Consider the following 27,484-nt stretch of genomic DNA (forward strand, 5'->3'; position numbering starts at 1 on the left):
TTTCCATTTTTCACTTTCTGAAAGGAGTTAATAATTTTATTTATTTATCTACACTGGTCTCCCTACCATCTTATCAATGTGGAATTCTAGTTCTCAGTTCTTTGGACAGGTGAGTACCATTTCTGAAGTCAACATCTTTCTTACCTCTCCACAGAACTTTCCACCTGTCCTTCCCATTTCTGGTGTTTTTCTTTTTTGACTTATCAAGAGTAAACTTTTGTTAATACAGTAGGTGCTCATGGATTCCATTGTGCATGGAGTGTGTCACCCTCTTATTTATGAAGGTCTGTAGTCTAAGGTTGATTACATTGTAGATTAGCACAGTATACATGGGAGTTTCCTTCAAGTCTTGATGAAAAACTTTTTGGTATGGCATTAGATAATAGCTGTCACTTCTGTAAAGGGGTCTGCATCTGTCTTAAATATATTTTCAAGTAAGGAAAATGTTAACATTACTTAATAACAGGTTTCTTAATATGAGCTTTTAATAACCCTCGTCCTTATTTTTAAATAGATTGAGATCATTTATTAACAGGAAATTTAATTTTTAAAATAGAATTAAAATCTTTATGAACTGTAAAGGAGAATGATAATATTAGTGACAAGAATTCATTATCGGAGTTAATATTTAAATAGTATGTCCTTCATATACATATAAGAAATGAATTTTTGAAAAAATTTCCTGTAAATGGGATTAATAGAAACAAAATGGTAGGCATTTAAATTTCATTCAAAGAGGGTGCTGTATGTACAAAAAAAGGTTTTTCCTTAAGCAAAAAAAGTTATTATAAAAAGACATTTAGCATGATTGACCACTAACTATAACATTGTGTTATGTATATAACAATATAGATCATGTGATAATATAGTCGCTGAAGTTTTAGGTTTAACACTTTTAGGGTATTAGTTTTTGACTCGAAGAAAGTTCAAAAAATTTATGTAAAGAAGTTTTGCTTGTAAAACATCTTAGTTCATTAGATAATTTAGTAATTCTTAAATCTGATAAAGATAGTGGTGTAGTAATTCTGAATAAAAAAGATGATTTGGAAAAGGCTGTAACTTGAGAAATTAGAATCTGATCCAACAGTGACAAAAAAAAATGTTTACAAGAGTATTTATTAAAAATAATATAAAAAAAAAAGAGTTAATATCTGAAACTTTTTATAAGGAAATTAGACCAGTTGGTTCACTTTATGAAGTATTTCATGAGTTACCTAAAATGCAGAAACTAAACTGACCTATTAGACCAACTGTGTCATGTATAGTTACTTTTACATATCAATTAGTGGGTTTTTTAACCTCTTAAGTTACAGCTCATAGGCTTCATATCAGTTTGCTTTTGCATATCATTGTACAGACTGTCTTTTCTGGACCGGCAATTCTTAGGTTCCATTTTGCCTGTTTGGGGTGCAGACCCCGCATCTCGTGAAAGTTTGACCCATGCCCAATTTTCCCACCTTTGTCTGACCCTCACAACTCTTTTACCGTATCTCTCTACCATTCATCTCTTCTCTGAGGCTCTCCACTAAAATCCTGAAAGGTTTTCTGGGGACATCCTCTCCCTTCTTTCCTTCATGTTAGCTCGTTTGTCGTCTTCGTTATTGGCTATAAATACATTTTCTCTGTTGTTGGGACCTTCTAGGTCATTATGCGACCATAACTGGCATCCGTTTACCATCATCTTATCTTCAGGATTTATGTTTGGCACCATTTCTGCAGTGATACGTCTTTAACACAATCCCTGATTCTTTGGAATCACAAATTGCATCAGTACAACAACAGTCTACTCTTTCCAACCTTTTTTGCCTAATATGGCACCTGTTATCATTTCCCATCCCTCCCATTCCCAACCCTTACCTGTCCCTTCTTCTCAGGGTTCCTTGTCTTGTCATTTTCTTCGACGGTGTATGTAACATCGCTAAAAGTATTGGTGACTACCCAGTGGAAGCTTGGCTTGTCGATTTTTTTCATCACTGGCTTTCTTTTGTTAAGGATCATTGGGTTCTTCAAGTTTTATCAGAAGGATTCGTGATCCTGTTTTTTTCCTCACCTCCCATGTCTCCTATACCCGTTTCCTTCCGTCTGCCTCAGGATCCCATGTCCAGCCAGCATCTGTTGGAGGGGGTTTAGACTCTTGATTGTTCCCATGGAAACTGTCATTGATATTTCCCTCCTCAATTGCTTCATTCAACTGCTTCGTTTTACCAAGGAGTCATTTCTCACCCAATGATGGGCATTTTCTCCAGGCTTATTGATGACTAAAATGGATGTTGTCAATGCTTATCTCCACATCCCTATATCACCATGGTCTCGTCCTCATTTTTGGTTCGTTCACACAGGGTAGTTTATCATTTTTGCACCCTACCCTTCAGGCTTTCTTCCATCCACTATGTTTTCTCCTGGGTGGTCAGAGCTTCTGCTCCCATCTTCATGCTTTGGGGTTGCAATTACTCCATTATATGGATGACTGGCATTTTCTGGCTCTTTCCAAACTGGAGTTGACCAGCCAAACTCGTCAGCTCCTTCTAATGGCTGCTTGGGTGGGCTGGTTAATCAAATTGGAGAAGTCCTTCCTCCAACCTACCCAATATCTCATCCAACCCTCTCCTCTACAACTTCATTCCATGGAACTGTCACTTTGCCATGCCCTTTCCACTCTCTCACTTTTTGCTCACGAGGTTCTATTGCTTTTGAGGATGTGGTCTTCAGTGATGTCACTGGTCCCCTACTGTCGTGCGCATATGAGATCCTTTTAGTGTGCTCATCATGATCAACGGAACCTTGTTTCGGATCCCTTGTCAGCTCCTATTACCTATCCTTCTACCCTGATGTATGATCTGCATTGGTGGTTGGACAAGGCCCACATATTGGCAGGTATCCCACTTCCTTCTCTTCATCCAGATTTACATCTTTTCACAGGTGCATCCCTTCAGAGCTGGGGTGCATGGGTCAATTACCAAGAGGCTTCATGTTGTTGGTCTGCAGACAAAAGGTCTTTGCATATCAACATCCTCAAACTTCTCACGTTCCTTCGGTCGTTGATTCACTTTCTTCCTCTTGCCAGACACTGTCTAGTGATGATTCATTCTGCAATTCTACAGTGGTATCGAGGCAACTAGTCGAGATCTATGTTTTTGAACATTCGGTGTGCTATATTGGGCTCTCATTTACCACATTCATCTCATAGCACATCACATTCCAGGTGCTTTCAGTCTCATAGCAGATCATCTTTCCTGCTCTAACCAACTATATGCAATGGAGTGGTCTTTAGATCCCCTCATTTTGCAGTGGCTTTGCAATTGGTGGGGTTTTCTCCACACAGATGCATTTGCCACACACCTCAATCACAAGTTACCTCTTTTTTTAGTCTCTGGTATCTCATCCTCGGGCTCTGGCTGTCAAAGCCTTCAGCCAGGAATGGTCCCACAAATTCCTTTATATTTATCCTCCTATCAGATGACTTCATTGGGTGATCTTTTTCATCCATACTACTCTGTGTCAAATCCTTCTGATTGCTTCTTATTGGCCAGCTCAAATGTGGTTTCCACAATTACAACAACTGCAGCCTTTACCTTCGATACCTCTTCCTTTGTCTCCTACCCTTATTTGTCAACCTCGGTCAGTGGTTCTTCATCCAACCATTCATTTCCATCGTCTCCATGCCTGACTTTTATCCAGTCCTTCATGAGGCGATCAGGTTTCTCCCATTGAGTAGTTTTTCTTTTAGCTCATTCCATACGTCCTTCTTCAGTAGAGGTGTATAGTGCAAATGGAAAGTGTTCTGTATTTGGTCTGTAGCTCGATTGGCAGAGTTTCTCACATGGTTTTTTGTCTCTTATCTTTTGGGTTATTGGGTTGCCTTATCCAATACCTATCTTTGTTTCTGATACCATTGAGTTTCTGCCTCCCCTGTTCTTACCATGTTAATGTGTTTTTTCTGGATTCACGTGGTCCTCCATTCTCTTACTTTATATCCATTTGAATCATTTTCTTCATGTTCCATGTTTCACCTTTCTCTTCAAATGTATTTCCTTCTCCCTTTAGTCTGTGGATGTTGAAGGTCTGATTTCGTCACCATTGATATTTCACATATGCTTTACCACCCTATCTATCTTCTCCTTTATCCATATCGTTCTTTACTCTCAAAGACCTCGGCAGCTAGGGAGGGTAACTCTTCCTTTTTGCCTATTTTCCTTCCTTCTACTTCTCATCTCTACCCTTGTCCCGATCTGGATAGACTTCTGTGTCTAGACCATATTCTTCATTGTTATATTGCCTGCATGCCTTCCTTTTGTGGTACCCCTTCCTGACTCTTTATCCTTTGGCAGTCTTCCTCTGCTTGGAATCTTTCCCCTTCTACTCCCTCACCAATTGGTTTTGACTTCTGAATCGATTGGCTTATTCCTCCCACAATTTGTGCCAGGTGTCTTCTCATCAGATTTTATACCTTATTTTTTCCTGCACACCTCGTCTTCTTCGGGCACGTGGATTACACCTAATACATTCGTATCCCATTATTTACACCATATCATGGTTCCTTATTCGTCGGGATTTCATCTTCCACCTGTGGTCATTCTTCAGGCTTCAGTGCGACTTTGACTGTATAAGTTTATATTCATACTTTTCCTTTCAGAGGCCCTTGCTTCATTTACTCATTATATGGATCCCGCTCTGTGGAAAGTGGTGTCTGACCAGGTATTCTTCAATCAGAAATCTGCACTGTACAGCCATGTTGACTCGTGCTTTATCTTCCATGGCTTCACAATGCTCACTGTTGAGATGGAGTGTTCCACAAGATTGCTTGTAGGTGAATAATCTCGCAATGTAATTGCTTCCTAAACTTGCTTGTTCCAGACCGTACGACCCAAGGAATGCATAGGTAAAGCAGAAGGGAATAGCTGCCTATCCCTACAATGCCTTGTATTGAGTATGGTCTGTTTTTCAAAATAGGGTTTTGTGGTCACCTATTGCTCTGTCTCAGGTGATAACGTTCTTCCTGACTCTCCACAGTATTTTCACCCCATTTATTCTAGTGGAGTATGAAAGTCCTTTCCACTTTCCAGTTCCAAGCCGCTGGGGTGGTCGACCACGGAGGCATCTCTCCTGAATTAGTTCCACACAAAGATGGCTATAACCATTCAGTTCATTGTAGGGTGTTCTGCAGGTGTAGATAATGTGCTATTCTCCAATATGCAATATAGATTCAAAAAGGAGTGAGATGTCAAATTTCAGTTCACCCCTTTGATTGGGAGGCGTCATCCTACCCGTGTGGATGTTGGTACCCCATGAGGCTGGGTTTTGGATTTAGAGTAGAACCAATCAACATAAATTCTCACACATGTTTATGGTTGTCTGTATTCCTTCCTCCTTCATACTCCTGTGTTGTGGGTCACAGTGGAGGTAAGGGGGATTGTTCCAGTTCTGGCCTTTTTGTTATCCCTCTTTGTATCTTATTCCAAGGATGTTATTGCTTTTTGGATGGTTCCTGTCAGTTATGCTGTTGGGGTAGATGATTTATATTATATAGACATCCTTTCAATACTGGATGTCAGGTCCCCGGATCAATGTATCAAAGCTAACATGTGTCATGCTCAGGAGTCAGAGTGGTTTTAGATTTCCCTTGGTATGATCATCGGTTCTCAGTGGCATGGGTTTTGGATGTAATTAACTTACTGGGTATGGTCGGTTGCGCCCTAGCCACTTTACACCTAGGGGCACATCCATTGTTTCACCCACTTTTATACTTTGTGAGATTGAGTTACATATTGATTTACATGGTTCTCTCCCACTTGGATGTGCTCCTCTCTTTTCCACTCTTATGTACTACACATTTCATCCCACCACCTAATCAGTGTGGGATTCTAGCTAATCTTGTGAGAGGAGGGAAGTACTATTGGTGAAGAAGTAACAAACAATGATTTACACAAGAGATATGTTGGAATCATTTTATTCCAATAGAGGGGAGCAGAAGGCTTGCGGCATACATAAAGAAAAAAATTGCAATTAGAGGGCAGCACTGGACAAGAATAGCTAATCTTTTGAAGGGAGGGAATACATTTTCAGGATAGGAAAATTATAATATCTGTGTATTTATCTAAATAGTATTCATTAGCTTTTATACCATATTCATATTTAATACTTGTATGTAGAAAAACTACATTAATAGTATTCAAAGAATATCTTTTCAATTTTATGTGTTAAATAATTAATAAAAATCAACAATATCTCATATAACTTTGAAGTTTACATGTATATGGTTTTAGAATTATGTTAGTAATAGAAACTATTGCTTCAATCACCCTATTTATCTCACTTGTTATGGGCCTTCCATAGATTTTTGGAGGACTCTTTATTCAGAGGTATTTCACCTTATCTTTTTCTAAAATTTTTTTAATTTTACATTGGCATGTTAAAAATAACCAACTTTGTAACCACCAGGTGTGACCATAAGTACTGTAATATCTTCATGAAATTTGGTTAGCTTTTATTAACCGTTAAAACTGTTGTACACAAAAAATCATATTTCTTAATTAATTATTTTTACTAAAGATTTATATGTAAATTTACAAAGCTGTTTTTGAGTCAGTCTGCAAGTGAAGTGGTTTTTCATGTTAATAAAGAATGCTTTTCATCTTACTGTTTCAGATTTCATTTCAGTAACCTTTAGGATCTCCTAAATGAATATAAAAAGTTTTATTTCAGTATAACTTCATATTTTATCTGTTATGTTTTTTTCTTTTCCTTAATGCCAACTGTACAAGGCCTTGATCAATGTGACCAACCTCATAACTGCCACACAACTAAAAACACGAAATGAATCTAAATTACTCCTATTTGTTTTCTTTCTCTAATGATTGCTTATTGTTACAGACATTTGTATACTATTTATTGTTACAACCAAAACTAATATATTTCTTGTCTTCCAGTAATTTAGATTTACTGTTTTACTCTCACTTAGAGTTTATCACCATAGTGGGGAAGCTTTGTGCATACAAAGTATTGAGTTACCAGCATACTTGGTCAAATAAGATGCTGCTATCATGAGACATGAGCATGCTATTGAGTATTTTTTTTTTTATCTAAGAAGTTTCTAATTTTTACATATTAGTTACTTTTATAACAAATTTAATACTTGTATATGTGTTTTGTAATTTCTGGAAATGAAGTCTCAATAAAAGTTAACACAGCTTTTTGTTAGAATTGATGTCAGTAACTTACTCAATTATTTATTTAATTTGAGTGTGCTATTTGGAACGCAAAACAGTAACATACACAAAAAAGTATTATGTTTTATAATTATAATTTATTTGGCTTTCTAATTAAGCTATGAGTTTGTTAAAGTAATTCCTTAGTTGATTGAGATGATCTTGGCAATAGCAAGTTATGAAATTGACACAGAATAATTTTAGTACTAGTCTTATAAGGATCTAGTGATATAATGATCTAGTCTTATAAGGAATACATAGATTAAGATTTTCTCTTTCTATTGGCTTTAAATAATTTAAGAGAATTATTGAATTTTTTTAAAAGACAAGATGTAATAGGACTTAGCATGTGGGTTTCACTTTTTGGTTTACATGTCAATAAAGCAAGAAGAATGGAGGCTATAAATTGATATTATTTCTTAGCAATATTTATACTACAATTTTGTACTTTGTGTTAAACTCAGGAGATATAAAGATATGGAAAGAATATTTTAAACAAACAAATCAGAGTGAAGAAGTGTCATGTGATATAAAGTGAAGATTGAGAATTTATATCAATATTTCCTTTTGAAAGTAACAAATCAAACTTAAATAATATAAAAACTTGGATTATAAACTGTGTTATCATGCAAAGTTTACTGATATACATTGATAATAAAATTGTTTAATTAAATTTTGAATGTAACTCTGTAAAACAGGTTGTGATATTCACACTTTGACCTACCTGTATACAGAGGGTTAACTTATTTACTGTTATGAATTTTATGTAATGCACAAGATATTCATAGTTTTTCAATACTTAACAAATAATTTATCTTTCATTTTAGTAAATAAATATATATATGGAAATTCTTTTATATATTTGAAAAAAAATTCTTTTCCATTATTAATAAATTTTGAAATATCTTTAGAGGACACATCTTTATAAGCTTCTTCATCATTTAAATGTTCTAAAACCATATTATCATAATACTCTTGATTCATGATAATTAAAACTTTATCACTTCTTTTAATGACTGTCTTTTTTTTTCATTGAAATATTGTCAACTGAAAGAATTTCACAACATGTATTTTCTACATTACATATTATATCAAGTTTTAGATTTCTTCCTTTTGGAGGCACAGAATTACTTTTTCTTGTTTTAAGGATCCATCATTATCATTATTTCTCTTAAAAAATTCTTTTAATCATAATTTTCTAATAAATTCATGTATATCTTTAATTTTAATTTCATTTGGTTTATTATTTGGGATAAGGGAAAGTCCTCTCTTTAAATGTTTAGTTTCGTCTTTCAACTTAAATTCAACATTTTTAATTCCGTTACTTTGGAAAATTATTTTTGTTTTCTATATTTTGTGTTGTCATTTATTATTATGTGTATTTTTCATTTTAACTCATTAAGTTTCAATTATTTATATTTCTTTATTTTACTTATTATTTTCTTTTCTTGTATTCAATTTTATCTTCTTTTCTTATCTTCATATTTTCCAAAAGCTGAGATATTTTCCTTTTTGTGCTTTATCTTTTTTATGTTATTGTTTCTTCTGTTTTCTTCTTTTTTGATTTTTCTGAATATATAAAATTTTGTGCTCTTTCTCATTCTGGATCTTGCCTGTCTAAATCAATTTTTTATAGAACTAAACTTTCATTCTTCCTAAACATTCTCACTAATTTTTTCTTCTTGACTACATAGATCACTCCAATATCCTTTGTTAAATTTCTTAAAATTCTGATACTGAAAAATCAACTTTTGTATACTTAATGAACTTGACCTCTGCTCTTGATTGTAGAGCTTTGGTTTCAGTTATGGTAGTTTCTATCTCTAAATGTTCATCCTTTGATAGCATAATATTTATATGATATCTAAATTTATGTGATATGAGAAATGGATCTTCTTGGAGAAACTTAATCAATAGTTTATTTAATTTTTCTACTCTCACTTTTCTCCAATACAGTAGTTTTCTTTCATTTAAATTTTTCTTTTAAGTATTTTCTGTTTTCACGCGAGATATTTTCAACAATCTTTTCATGTATATAAATATTATTTTTCATAGTTTTCGAAATTCACAGAAACATATTTTTTCTCGGTCTTTAATGAGAATTTCCAAAGAATTATTTAATTTTAGCATGATATTTGTTAGTAGGTCTTTCAAATTTGTTAAGAAGTCTACCATTATATCATTAGCACCTCTATTACAAGAATTATTTTTTCCTAGTTTCGGGTGCCATTTCTTTTTGTGAATGTCTTGAAAGTCTTTGTTTGTGACTTTATTTTACAATATTTAGTTTGTTCTGTTGCTATGTTCCTTAAGAATAAGTAAAGTTCTAAAAATGTGTTCTAAGTTATAATGAAGGCTTTGGTGTGGAGTCAGAAGCTCACCAATAAAGAATATTTTAATGTGAGAAGTGTCTGCAAATCTTTTTTAATGTTTTTTTATGTTATTTCCAAATTATCAATTTAAAAACATACTTACCCTTGTTCATAGCTTAATGCTCTGGACTGTTTTAAGAAAACTTTTCATTTTTAATTTAATATCACATCATAGTTTCAACTTCGTTATGAACATTTTATGCTTTAATGTGTATAAAAAAATCTTTATTTAATCATAATTATTGCATGGATTGACATAATTGTATTATGCTGAAACTGTAAACTCTGTACATGTTCTTTCTTTCTAGTGTACCTATGAAATGTGGATGTTATACAGAGGTTGAGTATGTTATATTAAAACAATTTTGGAGCCTCACCATGCTATTACAGTCCATTTTGCCCCAAACAATCATGCTTCTTCTGACAGCCATGCATCTTTACAATAGTCTTGCAGCATGGTTTCAATTGCAAAAGGCTCTCTCATTAAGTTGTTATGACCAAAGCACACTTCTTCTTCTTCCTCTTGCTTTCTATAACCTATCTAGTGTAAAAGGATGACAGTTCCCAGAACCTGCTTGAACATTCTGATTTCACAGAGCCACTGCACCTGCTGATTTGACTGGTATGTCTTTATGTGGAAGAGCAAGAGTAACCATTTTCTTCTTCAGCTGCTTGAGGAGTACAGTCACTGAACTAACATGTTGTCGAGGCATCTTCTGTAAACATGACTTGTTTGCTTTTCGAGATGGAGATCCTTCTTGATTTTCTTGCATATTGTTGCCTAGGGTACCTGGAGGCTTTTGCTATACATTTTTGTGTTAGTGGATTCTCATCTGTTACAAGATGTTGCAATTTGTTTACCATTGCTGGGGTATGATTTGTTACAGATCTCTTCCTGGATGGTCCTGGTTTTCTAAGTTGATTCATATTTCTTTGTTTTCCAATGCCATAAAGTACAAAGAATATCCCCATCTAGGAAATTCTAAATCCATGATGTGAACACATCTTTGTGATCTGACTGTATGAATATGTTGTTTTGAAAGGGGTTGTTACACACCCTCCCCAAAAGCGATCAATTTCCAGTGGCATAGCACTAGCTATGATACACTAAACAACAAGTAAAATTAGTTCTGATACATCCTGTTCCTGTAACTTTATATTGGCTGTGGTTGTCACATTAAAATCTGATTTGTGTATTTAAGATCATTTTAATGTATCATACTCAACCATTTGTTGCCATTCTGCCTAGTCTAGCAATGAAATATTCATGTTATAGTCATTCTGTGTAGCCTAGCTCTAGCTTACAATGAAATGTTGTTGTACATACCACTTATTTTAAGTAACATTTGTAAGAGATGTAAATGTATTTCATTGTATCTAGACTAAAACTGAAATCTGGATTATCATAAAGTCTGTAGACTTTATGTATGGATGGCTAAAGGTACTCAATAGCCATAATATAAATATGCATGCTAAAAAATCAACAATGACAGAAAGTTTAAAAGGTGATTGCCACTCCCTTTCATTTGTTTTTCTACTCAACAAGCCCAAAAACAAGGCAACAAACCATTGCTATGATACCAAACCAGAAAGTGACTAACCCACCAAATTGTTCATCTTTCTTCTTGTTTTAGTCAAGATAACTCTACAACTACTTTATCACTAACGTCAGTTTAAACCTAAATCTACTCTTATGTGTTTCTCGGCAGTTCATGATGTCATCGCTTAGTTTTAATGATTAGTAGTAATTATTAAAAAAATCATAATTCTAGTGTAAACAATGTATCATTACCCCTTGAAGTTAGCTTTTTTACAGTAATCTGCTATTCCTTTAAAAAGCTTAAGTACAGGGTGAAACAGGAATTACCATCCGATAATAGAGGAACATTAGATGATTGCAACATGTATAATACTCAATGCTTTGTACACTATATAGTCAGTGTCTTTAGGGAGTCAACCCCTATATTATGTTTGAAGTGAAGAAGTAAAAAGAAAATCAATACACATAATATTATATTTTATTACATACATTCACAGAATCCACTAACTTTCATTCAAGGGAAAAAATGCACAAAACAAGTAATAAAAAAACATTATGTAAATGTAAAATGATGTAGGGATGGCAGTACCAGAGAGAGTATGGAAACAATAATAAAGGGATAATACAGCTATATGTAGATTATCTCTAATTGACTTTGAACTTTAAAATTTAATGTCATGCTGTAAAATTCACACTTGACTTTAATATTACTGCAGGTGGAAGTTATATATTCTTGACTGTTGGTATGCAGTTTGTTTATGATAATATCATGGTTATCTCAGGGTAGGCATCAGTGTGGTGTACCTAAGAACCTAGGAATTACATACAAGGAAAACCAAGTGGTGTCAAAACTTGTCTTGACTATTACAGACTCTTGTCATGAGGTTGATAAGATTGACTGACCTTGTGACCATTTTCTACTTTTGCATTTTACAGTGTAATATTAAATTTTAATATTGAAAGTCATGTAGGAATGACCTATGTATAGCTGTATCATCTCTATATTCTTGTATGCATTCATTTTGGCACTGCCATTCTTATATCATTTGACATTTACAAAACGTTTTTTATTACTTGTCATGATATGAAATGCATTCCATTATTACAGAAAATGGCACTTGGATTGCCAGACATACAAATATTTTGCTTGTATGTTACACGTTTCACTCTACAAATTTGATGTCATCCTATACATAGTTATTTTGCATAGCTTAAAATGAAGCATAGCTGTAAAGAGCTACTCTTTCTAGCTAACAGTGAACTCAGGATGTACATATGACTTTCTTTGGTCACACATTAATTTCATTTAGTCAAACAATAAAGCCTGGATTTACACAATCATGCTGCCTTGGCTGATAATAAAATGTACATTTAAATAGTTGTGCTGTCCAGCCTGACAATTAAATGTGGAATATGTGTGACTTTTTCATACATAAAAATGAAACGTAGATGTGAAATATTAATATATGTGTGACCAGAAATGAAAACCTGGATCTACACACTCATTCCATCATGCATAATAATGAAATGTGCATTTATATGTAATTGTACTGTCTAGCCTGACAATTAAATATGGGTGTACAAAAGACTACTTTGCTTAACAATGAAGTGTGGAAGTACATAGGCACTCTCTCTTTTCACTTATCAAACAGTAAAAGGTGGATGTATAGAATCATTATTTCTACCCATAATATAAAATATACAGGTACATAACCACTCTTTCTAACTTAGCAGTGAAATGAAAAATAATCATTGTGTCAAGTCTAACATTATAAACTGAATGTACAGTGTAATGTATCACTAACTGCATATTTTATTATTTACCTATAGATACACTGTCATCTCCTTATAAGCTGTTCTATACATGTAGTTATTATACTTCTTTCCTTGAAGGTATCACATTTTCCTCCAGTTGAAGAAAGACATTTTGGAAGGAAGATTAATTGTACCTCTTGCTACATCTGTTTTATTAGCAAGTTATGCTGTTCAGTGTAAGTTCTGATTAGTGAAGAATACATACTTTTTGTTTCAGGGCAAAACAAATTTAGCAAGTTCATACAAAAAAGTAAGAATCTATTTCAATAGATGTTGTTCTTCAGTTTAAAACACAGCGATAGTACTTTTAAGCAACTGTTATTATCATGTTTTAATAACAATTAAATGTGACTTAAACTTTTATTCGGTTTTAACAATAGTAGAATGTAATTTTTAACAAATATTGGATTTTTGTTTTTAACATAGTGATAGAATATGACATTTTTAACAAATGTTGTCCTGTTTTAACACAGTGATAGAATGTGACTTTCTGATATGATATCTTGCCTCCTCTTGACTTATACTGCCATCTATCAGTGCAGATTTTTGCTCGCCACTAACCTTGATTCTCCCACTTACCCTCACGTATGTAAACGTGATATATCTGCATACTGATATGCAAATGATTATGCAGCAACCTTCCACCAATACTAGTGTGATACTACCCTTATTGTACCTAGCACCCTCTCTAATCTTGCAGCTGTTAACCACTTCTTGATTGGCAGTCTTATAATTCGGATGTGTTTTTGCTCACGTTTTCAAACTGATTTTTTCGCTTAATTTCCAAAGTTTATTGTTTCATCTTTTGAATGTTTATTTATTTTTTTCTCAGCCGTAAATTTTTTCAAATTTATACGGTTTTGAGAATTTTTTTGGTGTTACACTTCTCTTTTTTTTCCTGTCAACTTCATTTATCATATACGTGGGATTCCACATGGCTTCTACCTCAGTGGCTGTAACTACTTCAGATAATTTGTCCACCACTACAACAGCGTCTGAGCACATTATCAGTTAAGTATATAATGGCTATTTTGCTGGGAGTTGGCTAAATTCTTGTGAACTTCTGAGTACCTGCTGATTGTCCGTTTATTCTTTGTACTGCTTTGCCTGTACATGACGATGAGAATTTGAGCTACTTAGTTCCTCCTCCTGCCTGTGACTACTAGTTGTTTGTCATTTCTGGGGAGGTGTCCAGGCCTCCTTTCTCTTTGGCAGACATGTTAACCCTACGACTACTGGCTTCTAATTTTATTAGAAGGTAACGTCACTCTTGTCATATTTCATTTCAAAATTAAAACTAGTAGATGAAATTTATTAAAACTTGACAAGAATCTTCCTAAAAGTAGGTAATTCAGAAAAATAAAACAATTTTGATTATTCTATTATTTCTAATAAAAAATTCGTTATTTAATGTAGTTATTTGTACTCACACTCTGAGTAGTTCACCTGCAAGGTGATTTTTGTATGAAGTATAAAAATACTATTTATTATCTTACATTTTTCACATTTCATTTGTATAATCTGTATAACTTCCTAAATGAATATCAAAAGATTTTTTTAAAGGTAAATATTTATATTTTTTTTACATTTTCTTTACTATATCCTTAACTCTACCTATTATAACCAACGTACACTGCAATGAAACGTTTAAAATTAACACATGGAAATATGAACATACCTTTTAGCTCTTCATAGAAGTCTTTTGAAACTTGATTTTTTAATATGCATAATTTCACATCTTTATTTTTTCACTTATAGTTTATTTTTAATTGTTAATTTTCCATCCCAATTCTATGCCTTTCATTATTCATGCCGTTATGTCAGCTTGTGCCCATGAAGCTGGAAAGTTATTACCTGCAAATTTGCATGTTTCATTAAACAAGATGGCATTTATAAGCTTTAACAATCCAGACAACGACAGGTTAAACTTATAAAAAATCATTAAACCTTTCAAATATGTAATTTTCAAACACAAATAATACATAATTGATTAACATATAAAAGTAAAACCAAAATGCAATCTGTCTATCAAAGTAATGCATATAAGGTGAGAAAAAATTTCCAAGTACTAAGGATACCTTGAGAGAACAATGGACTTGACTTCATTTCATCCCATTTGAAAAAACAGTGTACACATACACTATCATTACAGTAACAGAGTTCGAGAGTGAAATCTGCTTTTCTGTTGGATATAAGCATGCCATTCAACTTAAAACTGTACATAGCAACACAGATTTGACTTTGCAAATGGGCGTGGCTGACCTTAAACTAAGAAAGTATTTACAATGGTTTTTCGGAGGGAAAAATTCCTCGAAAGTAAAATGAGACAGTAATGTAAGCCACATGTATGTGTACTTTGGTCATCTGAAGGAAGCCTGTACAGTGCAGACACACAGTTTCTTCTCTACCAGCTTTTAAAGTTGAGAAATTGTAACTGTGAACTGATCATGTGACAGCAAAAACTGAAGTTTTACTTGTTGTCCTAGATGTTTCTTTTGAAATAAGTGAATAAAAACTTAGATAATATAAAACTTTAAATTATAATGTACTTGATAATAATAATTTCATTAAAATACATTGGTAGTAAAGTGGTTTAACCAAATTTTGAATGTAACACAATACCAATGCAAAAAGGAATTTCAGAATGGTGCCAGGAGCAATAGGGTTAAATCGGATAGGATATGTTTTATCATTACCTCATATTTCTTTTCATTCTATTCCTTCCCTTCTCTGTGATAAGCCATGGGGTGAGTTTTAGTGTTCACTTAACCCCTCAGGTTATTAGGGGTCCTGAGTGTAATTTTGGAGACCAGTTAACTTCGGAGGTATGTATATCTTGAACCCTTGACATGTCATTGTTCTGACTTCCCTCCTTAGGTTTGCAGAGTAGTGGTGTAGCTTGTCCCTTGGTGGAGATCAAACTCCATTAGTTTGGTTTTTGAGTATGGCACTTTTGTTTTATACCAGGTGATTTTTTTGAGGGGAGCATTCTTGAATCTTTGGAGCCCAGGGTTAGGTCAGCCCTATTGCTTAACATCACTTGGCCTTCCTTTTCTCCCACTCCCCCTGAATGGTTCTGGCCTTCCGATTGTTTGCAGCTTGCCATTGGTTCTTGAACACAGTTTTCCAGGTAACTGGCAGTCTTGGTGATTTTGGGGGTAGGATTGGGCCTGGTGGGACAATGTTATGTATATGGACTTCCAACACTAGAGTTTGGTGTTTGATTGCACCCAGTGGAAACAGCTATATGCCCAATGTGGATTTGCTCTACAATACAAACACATTCTTACTCTATCAGACATGGTAAAACAATGATTCCAACTGCTTTGCCCAAGTTTGGAGATAATTTCTCATAGATCCTTGGGTTCTAAGGTGATCACATTTGATATGGTCCTTTTTTGAATATCCCTTCTCCTCAGGTTTCTATTTCCTGCCAGAGTTTTTAAGAGGTGGTTTGGGATTTGATTTTCAAGGATGCCAATTAAGGGACTGGTACGCTCACATCATTTGTTCGGTTCTGACCCATTTATTAGTTCTACATAATGGGGTCATAATTAGCTTTTTGTTGGGTTTTCCCTCCTAGTTTGTGGAGGATGAGAGTATTGTATCATATGGTTCCTCTTCATTAACCTCTCTCCTTCATTCTGACTTTCTTCTTTGGGTCCATATGGGTTCTGTGTTTTCAATCTAGACTCTTCTGCTGGACATCTCGGCTGCTTACAGTTTGGATGGTCCGGGTTTTTGCCTGTCTTGTTCTTTTTCAGAGTCCATCATTTTCACCATGGCATGGATGTCTGGCTTCCTTACAAGCCGATTCTGTCTTTCTTCCTCTTTTCTGTTAGGAATAAAGGCTCGGGTTAGTTGGTGGTGAAGGTGGAAATGTTTTTCCTTCACTCCTATGTAATATCTCATTCATCTTGGGGCATTGTTTTATTTCCTACTCAGTTGAGTTAGGGTGATTCTAGTTTGCAACCTCTTCTCTACTCCTCTCATTGTTCATGAGGCTGTCTCTCATTTGGGGACATGGGCTTCTCAGGAATCCCTCATCCCTATTGGTCATGTCCTCTTGTGTTGTCTTTAATTGGTTTGTTGGTACAGTTGAACCTTATTTGGAATCCCTCAGAGGCTCTTTTCATTCTTTTCTTCCTGACAAACTTTGCCTAGTTGGCTGGATCAGCTCAACACCTTTTTCAGTGTTTCTCCTCTGAGTCCATAATGTCTTCTTTTCTGGGTGCTCCCCTTTATGGTTGGAGTAATTTATGGTGCTCAAGAGGTTTTGGGTTGATGGTCTCTCTCAGAGTCCTCTCACCTTTCCATCACTGTTGGTTCCTAGCAGTTCGTTTGGCTCTGGTTCACTTTATTTTGGCCCTACAGGGATGGTCAGTGGTAGTGTTTTCTAACATTTCTGACAAATCATCTCTACTCTTGTATGTCTTCAGGCAAGTAGGCACTCAGTTAAGTGACCTTTGGTGTAGACTACTGATACTCGTGTGTTGGGCCTCAGCCTTCATATTCTTTTTCTGACTTGTCATATTCTGGAAGCCCTGTATCTCATGGCAGGTCAGTTATCTCTGCCTGGTCGAGGCTCTCCCCTGTGACAGGACGTGCACTAATTCCTTCCATGGTGACTACTCTCGTTGTTTATTCCTTAGAATCCTTCACAGTCTCGTGACTATTATCCAATTACCATTATAGTAGGATTTGTTGGTAGATTTGCCTGGTTTATTTTTTCCTTTCTTCAGATTTATTTTGTCTCTTCCGAGCATTTCCCTTTGTATTCATCATCTCGTCCTGTCCCTGGCTGCTCATTTCCTTCATCTGTTTCCTGTTCCAAGTGAGTGGTAAGTACTCCATTCATTTTGCTTGCAGGGGCCTTTCTCCTGTGTTTGGATCACACTGTGTGGCAAGTGGTGCCTTACCAGGTATACTTAATCTTAAATCTGCACTGTAAGATTTGTGATTATATACCATGCTAGATGACTGCAACTTTGAAACATTTCTTACTGCAGACCTGATGTACAATTCCAGATACCACCAGGTGTTGGTTGATCGACTCCATCAGTGTTTTCTATGCTTTCAAAATACAATTTTATAACATATAACCATGTCATATTACACCCACCATTTGTAGGACTGCTTGTATGAATACCTTGTGGTCTTTTCCTTTATAACTATGTTTATCCCAGACTGTATACTTGTGGACAAACATAGGGAAAGCAGACAGGGATAGCTGTCCATCTCTGATGATCTGTGGTGTTTGGTGCTCATCCTACCGCAGTCCTGATGTACAATTCCAGACGTTGGCAGGAGTTTGATAATGCACCCTGTTAACATAATTTATCTACTTTTCAAAATAGGGTATCGTGGTCACCCATTGCACTGTCTCCAGTGATGTGGTTCTCTGGTAGCATTTTTTCTCTCCTCCTACTTTTGGAGTATGGGAGTCCTTGCCTTTCACAAGTTCCTAGCTGCTGGGGTGGTGAACCATGGTGGCCTGTCCTCCTGAGCGTGCAGAATACCACTCAGTTAAGAGTAGAAAGGTGGCATTCTGCTGGTGTAGATGGCATGATGCCCTTCCTACTGTGGACATGTTGTTCAATTCCAAATGTTGCCAGGTGTTGGATGTAGCTCTCTGCCATATATATATATTGCAGTTTGCCCCTCTCTCTGAGGCACCCTCTTTCCTATTGTTTGCCGGTTCTCGGTGGATCAGGTGTTGATTGGAGCTGGACCAGCCACATAAGCCCTCATACCATGGACTAGATGATAAAAATTGCCAATGCCGCCAGGTTTTGGACTAGAGGTGCACCCTATATAGCCATCCCTCTTTCTGTTGTCTGCTGGATGTTGGTTTGTGTGATCTGACCAGTCATGAAGTGGTTAACAGCTGCAAGATTAGAGAAGGCACTAGTTATGATAGGGATACTGTCGCATTCCCATTGGTGAATGGTTGTTGCATAATTATTTGCATGTCAGTATGCAGATATCTCACATTAACATATGTAAGGGAAAGTAGGAATATTAAAGTCAGTGGTGAGCAAAAATTTGCACAGAGAGAGGGCAGTATAAGTTGGGAAAGCTTTTTGCGATAGAGGTATCTATCAGAAATACATTTTCAGTTTAGGAAAATGTTAACTTTTGACAGCATTGTAATTTTAAACAATGATAACATGCAACTGTTCTGTTCTCGATTTTATATATTTGTTGTTGTGACCTTAAAAGAAGCTTTCATGCTCACATTTGAAAATTACAAAAATCTTTGTATTATATCAACTGTTTTCTTCTTATTTTTTTGCTACTAACACTCTTGTCCTGTCTATTGGATGCTGTGTTTACTCATGACATGAAAGTGTTGAAGCTTTTGTTACTAGTGGTTTTGTAGTTAATCATGAAGTGAAAAATCTAGAACTTTTTGTTATTGTAGGTTTTCTTACATTCTTGACATTAAAATGTACGATCTTTTAAACGTTTTGTTTATCTGTCATTCATAGTGTTGAAATATTAAGCTTTTAATACATTTATTACTTTAAGTTTGTACCACTTAAGATGTTAAAATGTAGAAGTTTTTGTTACTTTGGTTTTGTACCATTTACAGTGTGAAAATGTAATGCTTTTAATATATTTATTACTCTAAGAGTGTAACATTCATGAAGTGAAAACATAGAAGCTTTAATTACTTTAGAATTTTACCATTCATGATTCAAAATGTACCAGCTGCTATTTTGTCCATGGCAGTAATTTTTTGAGGGTTTCATTATAACCTAGTGTCACCTTGATTTGTTTTTTAGCTGAATTGGGTGACTTTATACCTGAGGAACACAAGCATGGCTACCTGAATGAATTCCGTTTAGTACCTAATCAAACAGATGACATAGAAAGAAAGATAACAGAATTGCATAAACTTCACAAGTAAGATTAACTGTTTTTTTTATATGTTTAGAATTTCATCTTTACACATTGGTTCACCTAGTTGGAATGTTTGGTTTGAAAAATGATGTATTTTTTAGTCACTTGTAAAAGTGAAATTTTCAAAAAATACATTAAACTTGACTATTTTTTCTCTTTACTTATACTTTATTTAACCTTCAATTTTTCCTTTACTTGTTTTATGGTTGGGTGAAAATATCCTTGGTCTTTGCATTAACTTTGATAGTCCAGGTACACATTTTATAAAGTTTTTTTATTCTTTTTAATAAAAGAGGCCAGACTCCTGCTGATGCAGAATTTAATTATCTTGACCATGCTAAACGACTTGACATGTATGGTGTGGATCTTCATCGGGCAAGGGTAAGGGTAAGCACCATTTGGTTTTGGTTTTGTTTAGGTAGTTGGTTCTTTTAGAAAATAAAGTTTTTACTTGGTACTGGAAATGAAATTCCCTCAAGTGATAACTAAGGAATTTTGATTCTTTATAATCTTAGCTTATTTATAGATAATATATCTTTTTATATTCTTCAAGTTACACATGTGCAATTATTATGTATACTTTGATGGGAATTCACTTGAGCACACAGAGAAAAAAAATGTATTTAAATCAGTAAATATTTTGTAACTTTTGTTAGTTCTTAAATTTCAGGTTTCATCAACCCTTTCCAGCTTGGTATCTCATTAGGTTTTAACAAATGTCTGTTTTGCAATTTTTTTATGCGTATTGTATTAACATATTTTTTGGGTAAAGTAATAAAAAACATATATTGCTAACCCTAATTTGGACATTTGCTTTTTCCATTTATAATTTTTATTGAGGAAATATAAATGTTTAAACCTCCCACCAGTATAGACCAAACTTGTCAACATATATGAAACACTGCTGCAAAATATAGGCTTTGTGCATATTTTTTGTTTATGTCTAGCTCAAATGTTTTGAAAACAGTGAATTTTTCAAGTTTGGTGGCATCAAAAATTTTTAAATTCAGCTCTCTTCATTTTTTGCATTACAATTTCTGAGCTTATAAAATCATCAGAATTGTAAATTTATCCTTTTAAAAACTGAGATAATTTTCTCCTTTGCATTTTACCATGATGCTTCCTTTCTTACTTTTATGGATAAACCTTTAGTTATTACATCAGAAGCTTTTCATTGTCAAATACTCAAAGTACCTGGTATGTCATGGTTTTACATTTTTTAAATGTTATGTACAGTTAATCAATTAATCCTATCTGCACAGGCATCCTTTACTGTGCATTTCACAAGGTATTTAGTGATTTACATTCAAAATATAATTAAACCAATTTTTGTTAATTAATATGGCAGAAAATTGTAGCTAATAATCCACATTTTAATAGTGTATAAGTTAAGTTCTTAATTTTATAAGGCAATATTTTAAAAAATCCTGAATTTATCCTAATGTGAGAAACGTGACATTTTTTCTGTAGGCATCCCCTCTTCTCTAATTTATTCACAAACCCTCCAGTAAGTATGAAGTTTAACGTAAATTACACACTACAAAATTGGCATTGCTCAGACAAAGCATGATTTCATAGCCTTCACTTTTGTTTGGTTACAGAGCTAAATTGAAAATCAGACCCATCTTACCACACCCATCATATTCTCTCTTATGTTTAATTCTATATTATGTATAACCAAAAGAAAGCCCAAGTTTTCATCCATCAAATGACGTATTAAATTACATCATCTTCTGAAAAGAGAATTGTCAATTTATCTTTTAGTACAAGCTGTGTTCCCACGGGAAATATATAGACTACCTTGGATGAATTTGTAGCGGCTCTTGTCGCATAGTTAGAAAGCCAGAAAAATTGTGATAGATATGAGACATTGTCTGCTTTTTGCATGCTATTAGTCTATGTTGTTTGGTGCATTATTTAATTAAATTAAAATTATTTTGTGCACTACTACCGTTAGTATAAAAAAAGTAGGATTAAGTATCATTGACAATCAACAGCAAAATAGAGGAGGTCCAAGTACTTTATTTCTTTTTTTTCATGTGTATTGTTTGTTTATTATTATAAAAGTAACTAAAATGTAAAAATAGGATTCTCTTTAGGTTAATTAAAGTTAGATTAGGTAAAATATATAATAATATGATAAAAATGTTTTATGAGGTACACACACACAAGCAGCTCGGAGTAGCAACGTAATTCGATAGTGTAATGTAAGCTCCATGTTCCCAAAGTGACTTACAACTTATAATGGTACAAATAGTAGTTAGACATGGTTCAAAGATCAATAACGCAATAAAATCTAAGTATAAATTGATGTATATTATTACAAGTTTAAAGCCACTTAAGATAAACGAATGTAGTTTCATGTTACAATTTGAAGTCATTCTAAAAAGATCCCCTTGACATGGATTCCTGTGCGTGGTGAGGGGACCTCCCAGGGAAAGTTCTGTATTTTCAGTTACCTACTCTGGGATCTAAGCATCCACCCATGTGTTTGCCATGCGTGGTGACCCGAGAAGGGTAGGAGAGGATCCTGGTTATTGAGTGGTGTCTGGGGCACTGCAACACACCTCTTTGGCCTTGAATTCCTGTAGACGGATGGCCTTGGGGTGCCCCCCCAGGGTCATTCGGCTGGTTCACTCGGGCTAGGGTCAACTGAGTACCAGTGTGGACATTGTGTCTGATGCTGGTGTTTGGGTATAGTGCTCACAAAACCCTGGCATTGCTGCAGTGTCCTTGTTTGACATTGTAGTGCGTCCCCTCGTAGGACTCCATGGTGTGTGGGATCAGTGGGCACTGAATCTTTCTCTTTTATTATGGATCCCCCAATCCAAATAAAAAAAAAATTAAAACTCTGCTAATTGGTAAATGACCACACCTAGAAGACTGAACAGCAGTCTCCATCACAAAGTACACCTGTACCTCGCTTCCTGATCCTGCATTCACTGTCCAATAAATCTTTAGGGCAAATATCTCCCTTTTTTATTCAGAAGAGATTAGAGAGGCTTGCTGGCTCTCCAAAGTCAGTTAAGAAGCTATGTTTTGGGGATATCTTGGTGGAAACATCAACACCAAAACACAGTGAACTCCTCCTGAATTCTAAGACCATTGGGGATATACCCTTTGAGGTTACTTCCCACGCTTCTTTGAATTCGTCACGAGGAGTTATTGTTGAAAGGGACTTGAAGACCATCTCCGAGTCAGAGATCCTTGCTGGTTTCTCCAGCCAAGGAGTTTCAGCAGTTGAAAGGATCTCCACTCATCAAGATGGAATTATGGTACTGACCTCTGTTCTTATTTTAATGTTTTCATCACCACGTCCACCTTGCTATTGACCTGCTAAGTCAGGTTATTTGAACTGTTAGGTACGGCCGTATATTCCTAACCCTCTCTGATGTTTTCAGTGCCAGCGGTTCGGTCATTCAAAGACATCTTGTTATGGTTCTTTGACGTGTGCTCGTTGTGGTGGCAAGGACCACAACACCTACGAGTGCAAACTGGACCCTCACTGTGTAGTGGTTCCCACCCCTCTTACTTTAGGTCTTGCCTTAAGTGGGTGGAGGAGAAAGAGGTACAGCATTTGAAGACTGTTCAAAACATTTCTTGCCCAGAGGTTCGGAAGCTATTGTTCCCTACTCTATCTCGGACATATGCCTCTTCACTACGCTCCACTGCTGCAGGTCTACGTCTACTCCAATTTCTCCAATTTCACTATTCCTTCTAGTGACTGCCTGGGTCAACCTCCTTGGGCACCAGCCTCTGGTGTTCACTCGGGTCCTTCTTTGACCCCTAAATGCAGCCAAGGAGTCATTAGGAGTTCTCAATTATTAGATTCTCAAAATGATGACAGAGATCTGCCCACTTGATCAAAAGCAGGATCCATGGAGGTCGATCGACCTCCATCTAGTAAAGAAAAACGGCGTGGTCATAAACCGAAGGATTCTCCACACTGTTCTCCTTCACCTACATAAAAATGGCCACTTTGATACAGTGGAACTGTCAAGGTTTTCGTTCTAATCTCGATGACATTGAGGCCTTGATTGACTCCTATCATCCCATGTGTGTCTCCTTACAGGAAACATTTCTGAAACCTGCTGATACAGTCACCTTTCACCAGTTTTCTTTGTACAGGAATGACAGGTTGTGTGATATGCAGGTGCACGGAGGGGTGGCACTGCTGGTTGACTAGCATGTGCCCTCCTTATCTGTGTCCCTCGATACACCCTTGGAGGCTGTAGCCATCCATGTTTCCTTGGGACGTACCATCACTGTTTGTTCTCTCTACCTGTCTCCTGGGGAGACTTTTCATCAATCGGACCTTGATGCTCTCCTTGACCAGTTGCCATCTCCTTTTTTACTTGTGGGAGACTTTAATGGACACAACCCCCTCTAGGGTGGTGCTGATATTGATGAGAGGGATCGTTCCATAGAGCGTATGCTCTCGGATCACAACCTTCAATTCTGGAACATATACTTATTTTCATGCACCTAGTCAGTCTTTTACTGCCATTGATCTCTCAATTTGCTCCCCTTCACTTTCCACTAACTTTTTTTGGATGGTCGACAATGACCCACAGGGCAGTGATAATTTTCCTATCATTACTTGGGAGGTTGGCCATGGTTGATGCCACCTGACCTGAGTGCTACGGTGGAAGTTGGACCAGGCTGACTGGCCATCTTTCACCTCTTTCTCCGAACTTGATCCTGCCTCTGTCTGTCTGCCATCAATAGATGACTGTTTGGTTGCAGTGACTGACTATATCATCCAGGCAGCTGCTCATTTTATTCGTAAGACCTCGACACGTTTTCCACGGTATCCTCGTCCATGGTGGAGTCCTGCCTGCCAGGAGGCACGAAAGGCTCAAAACGAGCCTGGTATACTTTCTGACGGTATCCGTCTCTTTCTAACTGCATTATTTATCAGTGGGCCCGTGCCCATGCTCAGCAAGTTCGACGTCAAAGCCAAAAGGAGTTTTGGATTATGTTCACTACTAGCATCTCTTCTACCACCAGTTCCAAAACTCTATTTGACAAGATTTGGAAAGTCACTGGGAGGTATGCTTCCCATCCCCTCTCCATCTTACTCTCCAATGGCTAGGAATTTGATGATGTCCAAAGCATTGCTGATGCTCTCGGCTACAGATTTTCTTATGCTTCTAGCACTTCTGTTTCTTCCCCTGCCTTCTTGGCCATCAAGTCTCGGGTGGAGCAGTTGCCTCTCTTCTTTCGGCTCGATCGTTTCTATGACTATAATTGCCTCTTCACACTGGTGGAACTCAAACTTGCTCTTAATTGGTCTGGTAGTACATTGGTCGAACCTGATGATGTTGATTATGAGATGATGTGCCATCTCTCTCCTGCCTCTCTTGCTATTCTTCTGGTTATTTTTAACCGGATCTGACAGGAGCATGTTTTTCCTGATGCTTGGTGCCAGGCTATTGTCCTCACTTTCTTTAAATCTGGGAAGGATCCCAAGATTCCTTCTAATTATCGTCCCATTGCTTTGACCAGTTGTTTTTGTAAGGTTTTAGAGAGGATGGTTAATGCTCGTCTTGTTTGGTTCCTCGAATCGAACACACTCCTCTCGCCTACCCAGTGTGGGTTCCGTCTACAGAGCTCCACCGTGGACCATCTGAATCGATTTGAAACGTCAATCAGGGAAGCCTTTCTCTAGAGAGAACACCTTGTTTCTGTGTTCTTTGATCTCGAGAAGGCTTATGACACTACATGGAGGAATGGCATTTTGAAGGACCTCCACTCCTATGGGTTGTGTGGCCATTTACCCATTTTTATTCAAAACTTTATTACTGAACAGGTGATTCCAAGTCTGTGTGGATTTAACTCTTTCCCGTTGCTTTTCACAGGAACTTGGAGTCCATCAGGGCTGTGTCTTGAGTGTCACACTTTTTAGTGTTAAAATGCCATCACTAATAATTTTCCACATCTCTTGTCAGTCATTGAACATGAGATTTATTGAGCGGCAGCTTCAGACTGCCCTTAATCGGTTGTTGACGTGGACCACTGCAAACAGTTTTACATTTTCTTTTTCCAAAACCGTTTGAATGCATTTTTGCCACCAATGGGGTCTCCACCCCAATCCCGAGCTACATCTCGGTGATATAGTTATTTGTGTGGTCCCAGAGGCAAGGTTCTTAGGGGCTTATCTTTGACCGTAAGCTAGCTTCATTCCACATACCAAGCAGCTATGTGTCAAGTGTGCAAGGGCTCTAAACATCTTCCTTGTACTCTCTTTCAGCTCTAGGGAAGTGGATTGATGTTCTATGCTCAGGATTTATCGTTCCCTCATTTGATCCAAATTGGACTATGGGTCTTTGATCTATGGTTTTGTCTATACCCATTCCATACATGGACTATGGTCCTGTCTTCAAGGCTTGGCTTCGTGCCAGTTGGCAGTCGACTTGGAGTGAGCAACGTCATAACAAGCTTTTCCAGATCAAACCTTCTGTTGGTCTTTGGCTGTCTTGCTTCTTGTTTTTTAACCCATCATTTTCTGTTATCTGGTATTGACCCACTGATGTGTAGCCATTGTGACACTCAAGTCGCAATAGCCCACATTTTACTGTCATGCCATTGTTACGACTGTGAGCAGGGTCACCATTTTAGACACGTAATTTGTAAGAGATTACCCCTGACGTTGGACAGTCTCATTGGCGACGGTGACACTGTCCGACTACATTGTATTTTTAATTTCTTATGCAGTATTGGTGTTTTTAATTGTATATCAATCTTTTATCCACATTTTGGACATATTTTGGTTTTATCTAGCTGTATTTTTACATTTTACTCTAATTTACTTTCACTTTTTTTACCGGTTGTTTGGTGCAGATAGCCTTGTTGCTTTGTGCCATAAAGCCAAACAACCATTCTAGAAAGATTTAAATTTATTAAAATTTTTTTTGGTGGTTACGAGGTTTGTTAAATTAACCAACTTTGTATAGTTAGGATAGAGAAAATAACAGATAGAATATAAAGTTTTACTGAAAAGACCCATTTGAGGTTTTCAAGATTACGCAAATGAAATTTGAGATTTTTGAGATGAAGAAAAGTATTTTTAATCTAACATGAAAATCACTTTGCACTCAGAACTAGTCAAATAAAAGACTTGATATATTCATGAACAAAGTCTACCAAATTTGTGAAGATACACCTATTGCCTTAAAAGTAATATTATAAATACTTAACTTATGTATATTGTATCGAGCCCGTCGCAAAAGGATTAATATAGTATGTATATCCTCACAAAATTTGGCAGACTTTCATTAAACATTACAAGTTTTCCCACACAAAAAATCAGATTTTTCAATGAAGTATTTTTATTATAGATTTGTTTGTGAAAAAAATCAAGTCTGTTTCATTACCAGTCCAAGCGCGAAGTGATTTTCATGTTATTACTAAAAATCTTTTGTTTGTCCCAAAAATCTCAAATATTATTTGTGTAATCTCTAAAACCTCCTAAATACATTTCAAATGTTTTCAAATTCGATGATGAGGAACCCACTTGGAGACTAATAATGGTTGGAGATGGCTTGAATAGGTAATGAAGAAAAACTTTTATATAAGTTTAACATAACAGCAAATGTACAATGTTTTGACAAGGTTGTACTTGATGATGACAAAACCTTGTCGAA

At 35.9% G+C, this 27,484-nt stretch overlaps 1 protein-coding gene across 1 annotated transcript in view; it reads left to right on the forward strand.

Annotated features, from left to right (window-relative positions):
• LOC106459945 (tyrosine-protein phosphatase non-receptor type 4-like) overlaps positions 1-27,484 on the forward strand; it is a 265,493-nt gene that overhangs the window by 103,645 nt on the left and 134,364 nt on the right. The window contains exons 9-11 of the mRNA XM_013919617.2: positions 13,011-13,108; positions 19,721-19,841; positions 20,132-20,219. Of these exons, the coding sequence (XP_013775071.2) occupies positions 13,011-13,108; positions 19,721-19,841; positions 20,132-20,219 (307 nt within the window). The remainder of the gene's footprint in view (positions 1-13,010; positions 13,109-19,720; positions 19,842-20,131; positions 20,220-27,484) is intronic.

Source organism: Limulus polyphemus, unplaced genomic scaffold (genome assembly GCF_000517525.1).
Source record: "Limulus polyphemus unplaced genomic scaffold, Limulus_polyphemus-2.1.2 Scaffold685, whole genome shotgun sequence".
Taxonomy (NCBI): domain Eukaryota; kingdom Metazoa; phylum Arthropoda; class Merostomata; order Xiphosura; family Limulidae; genus Limulus; species Limulus polyphemus.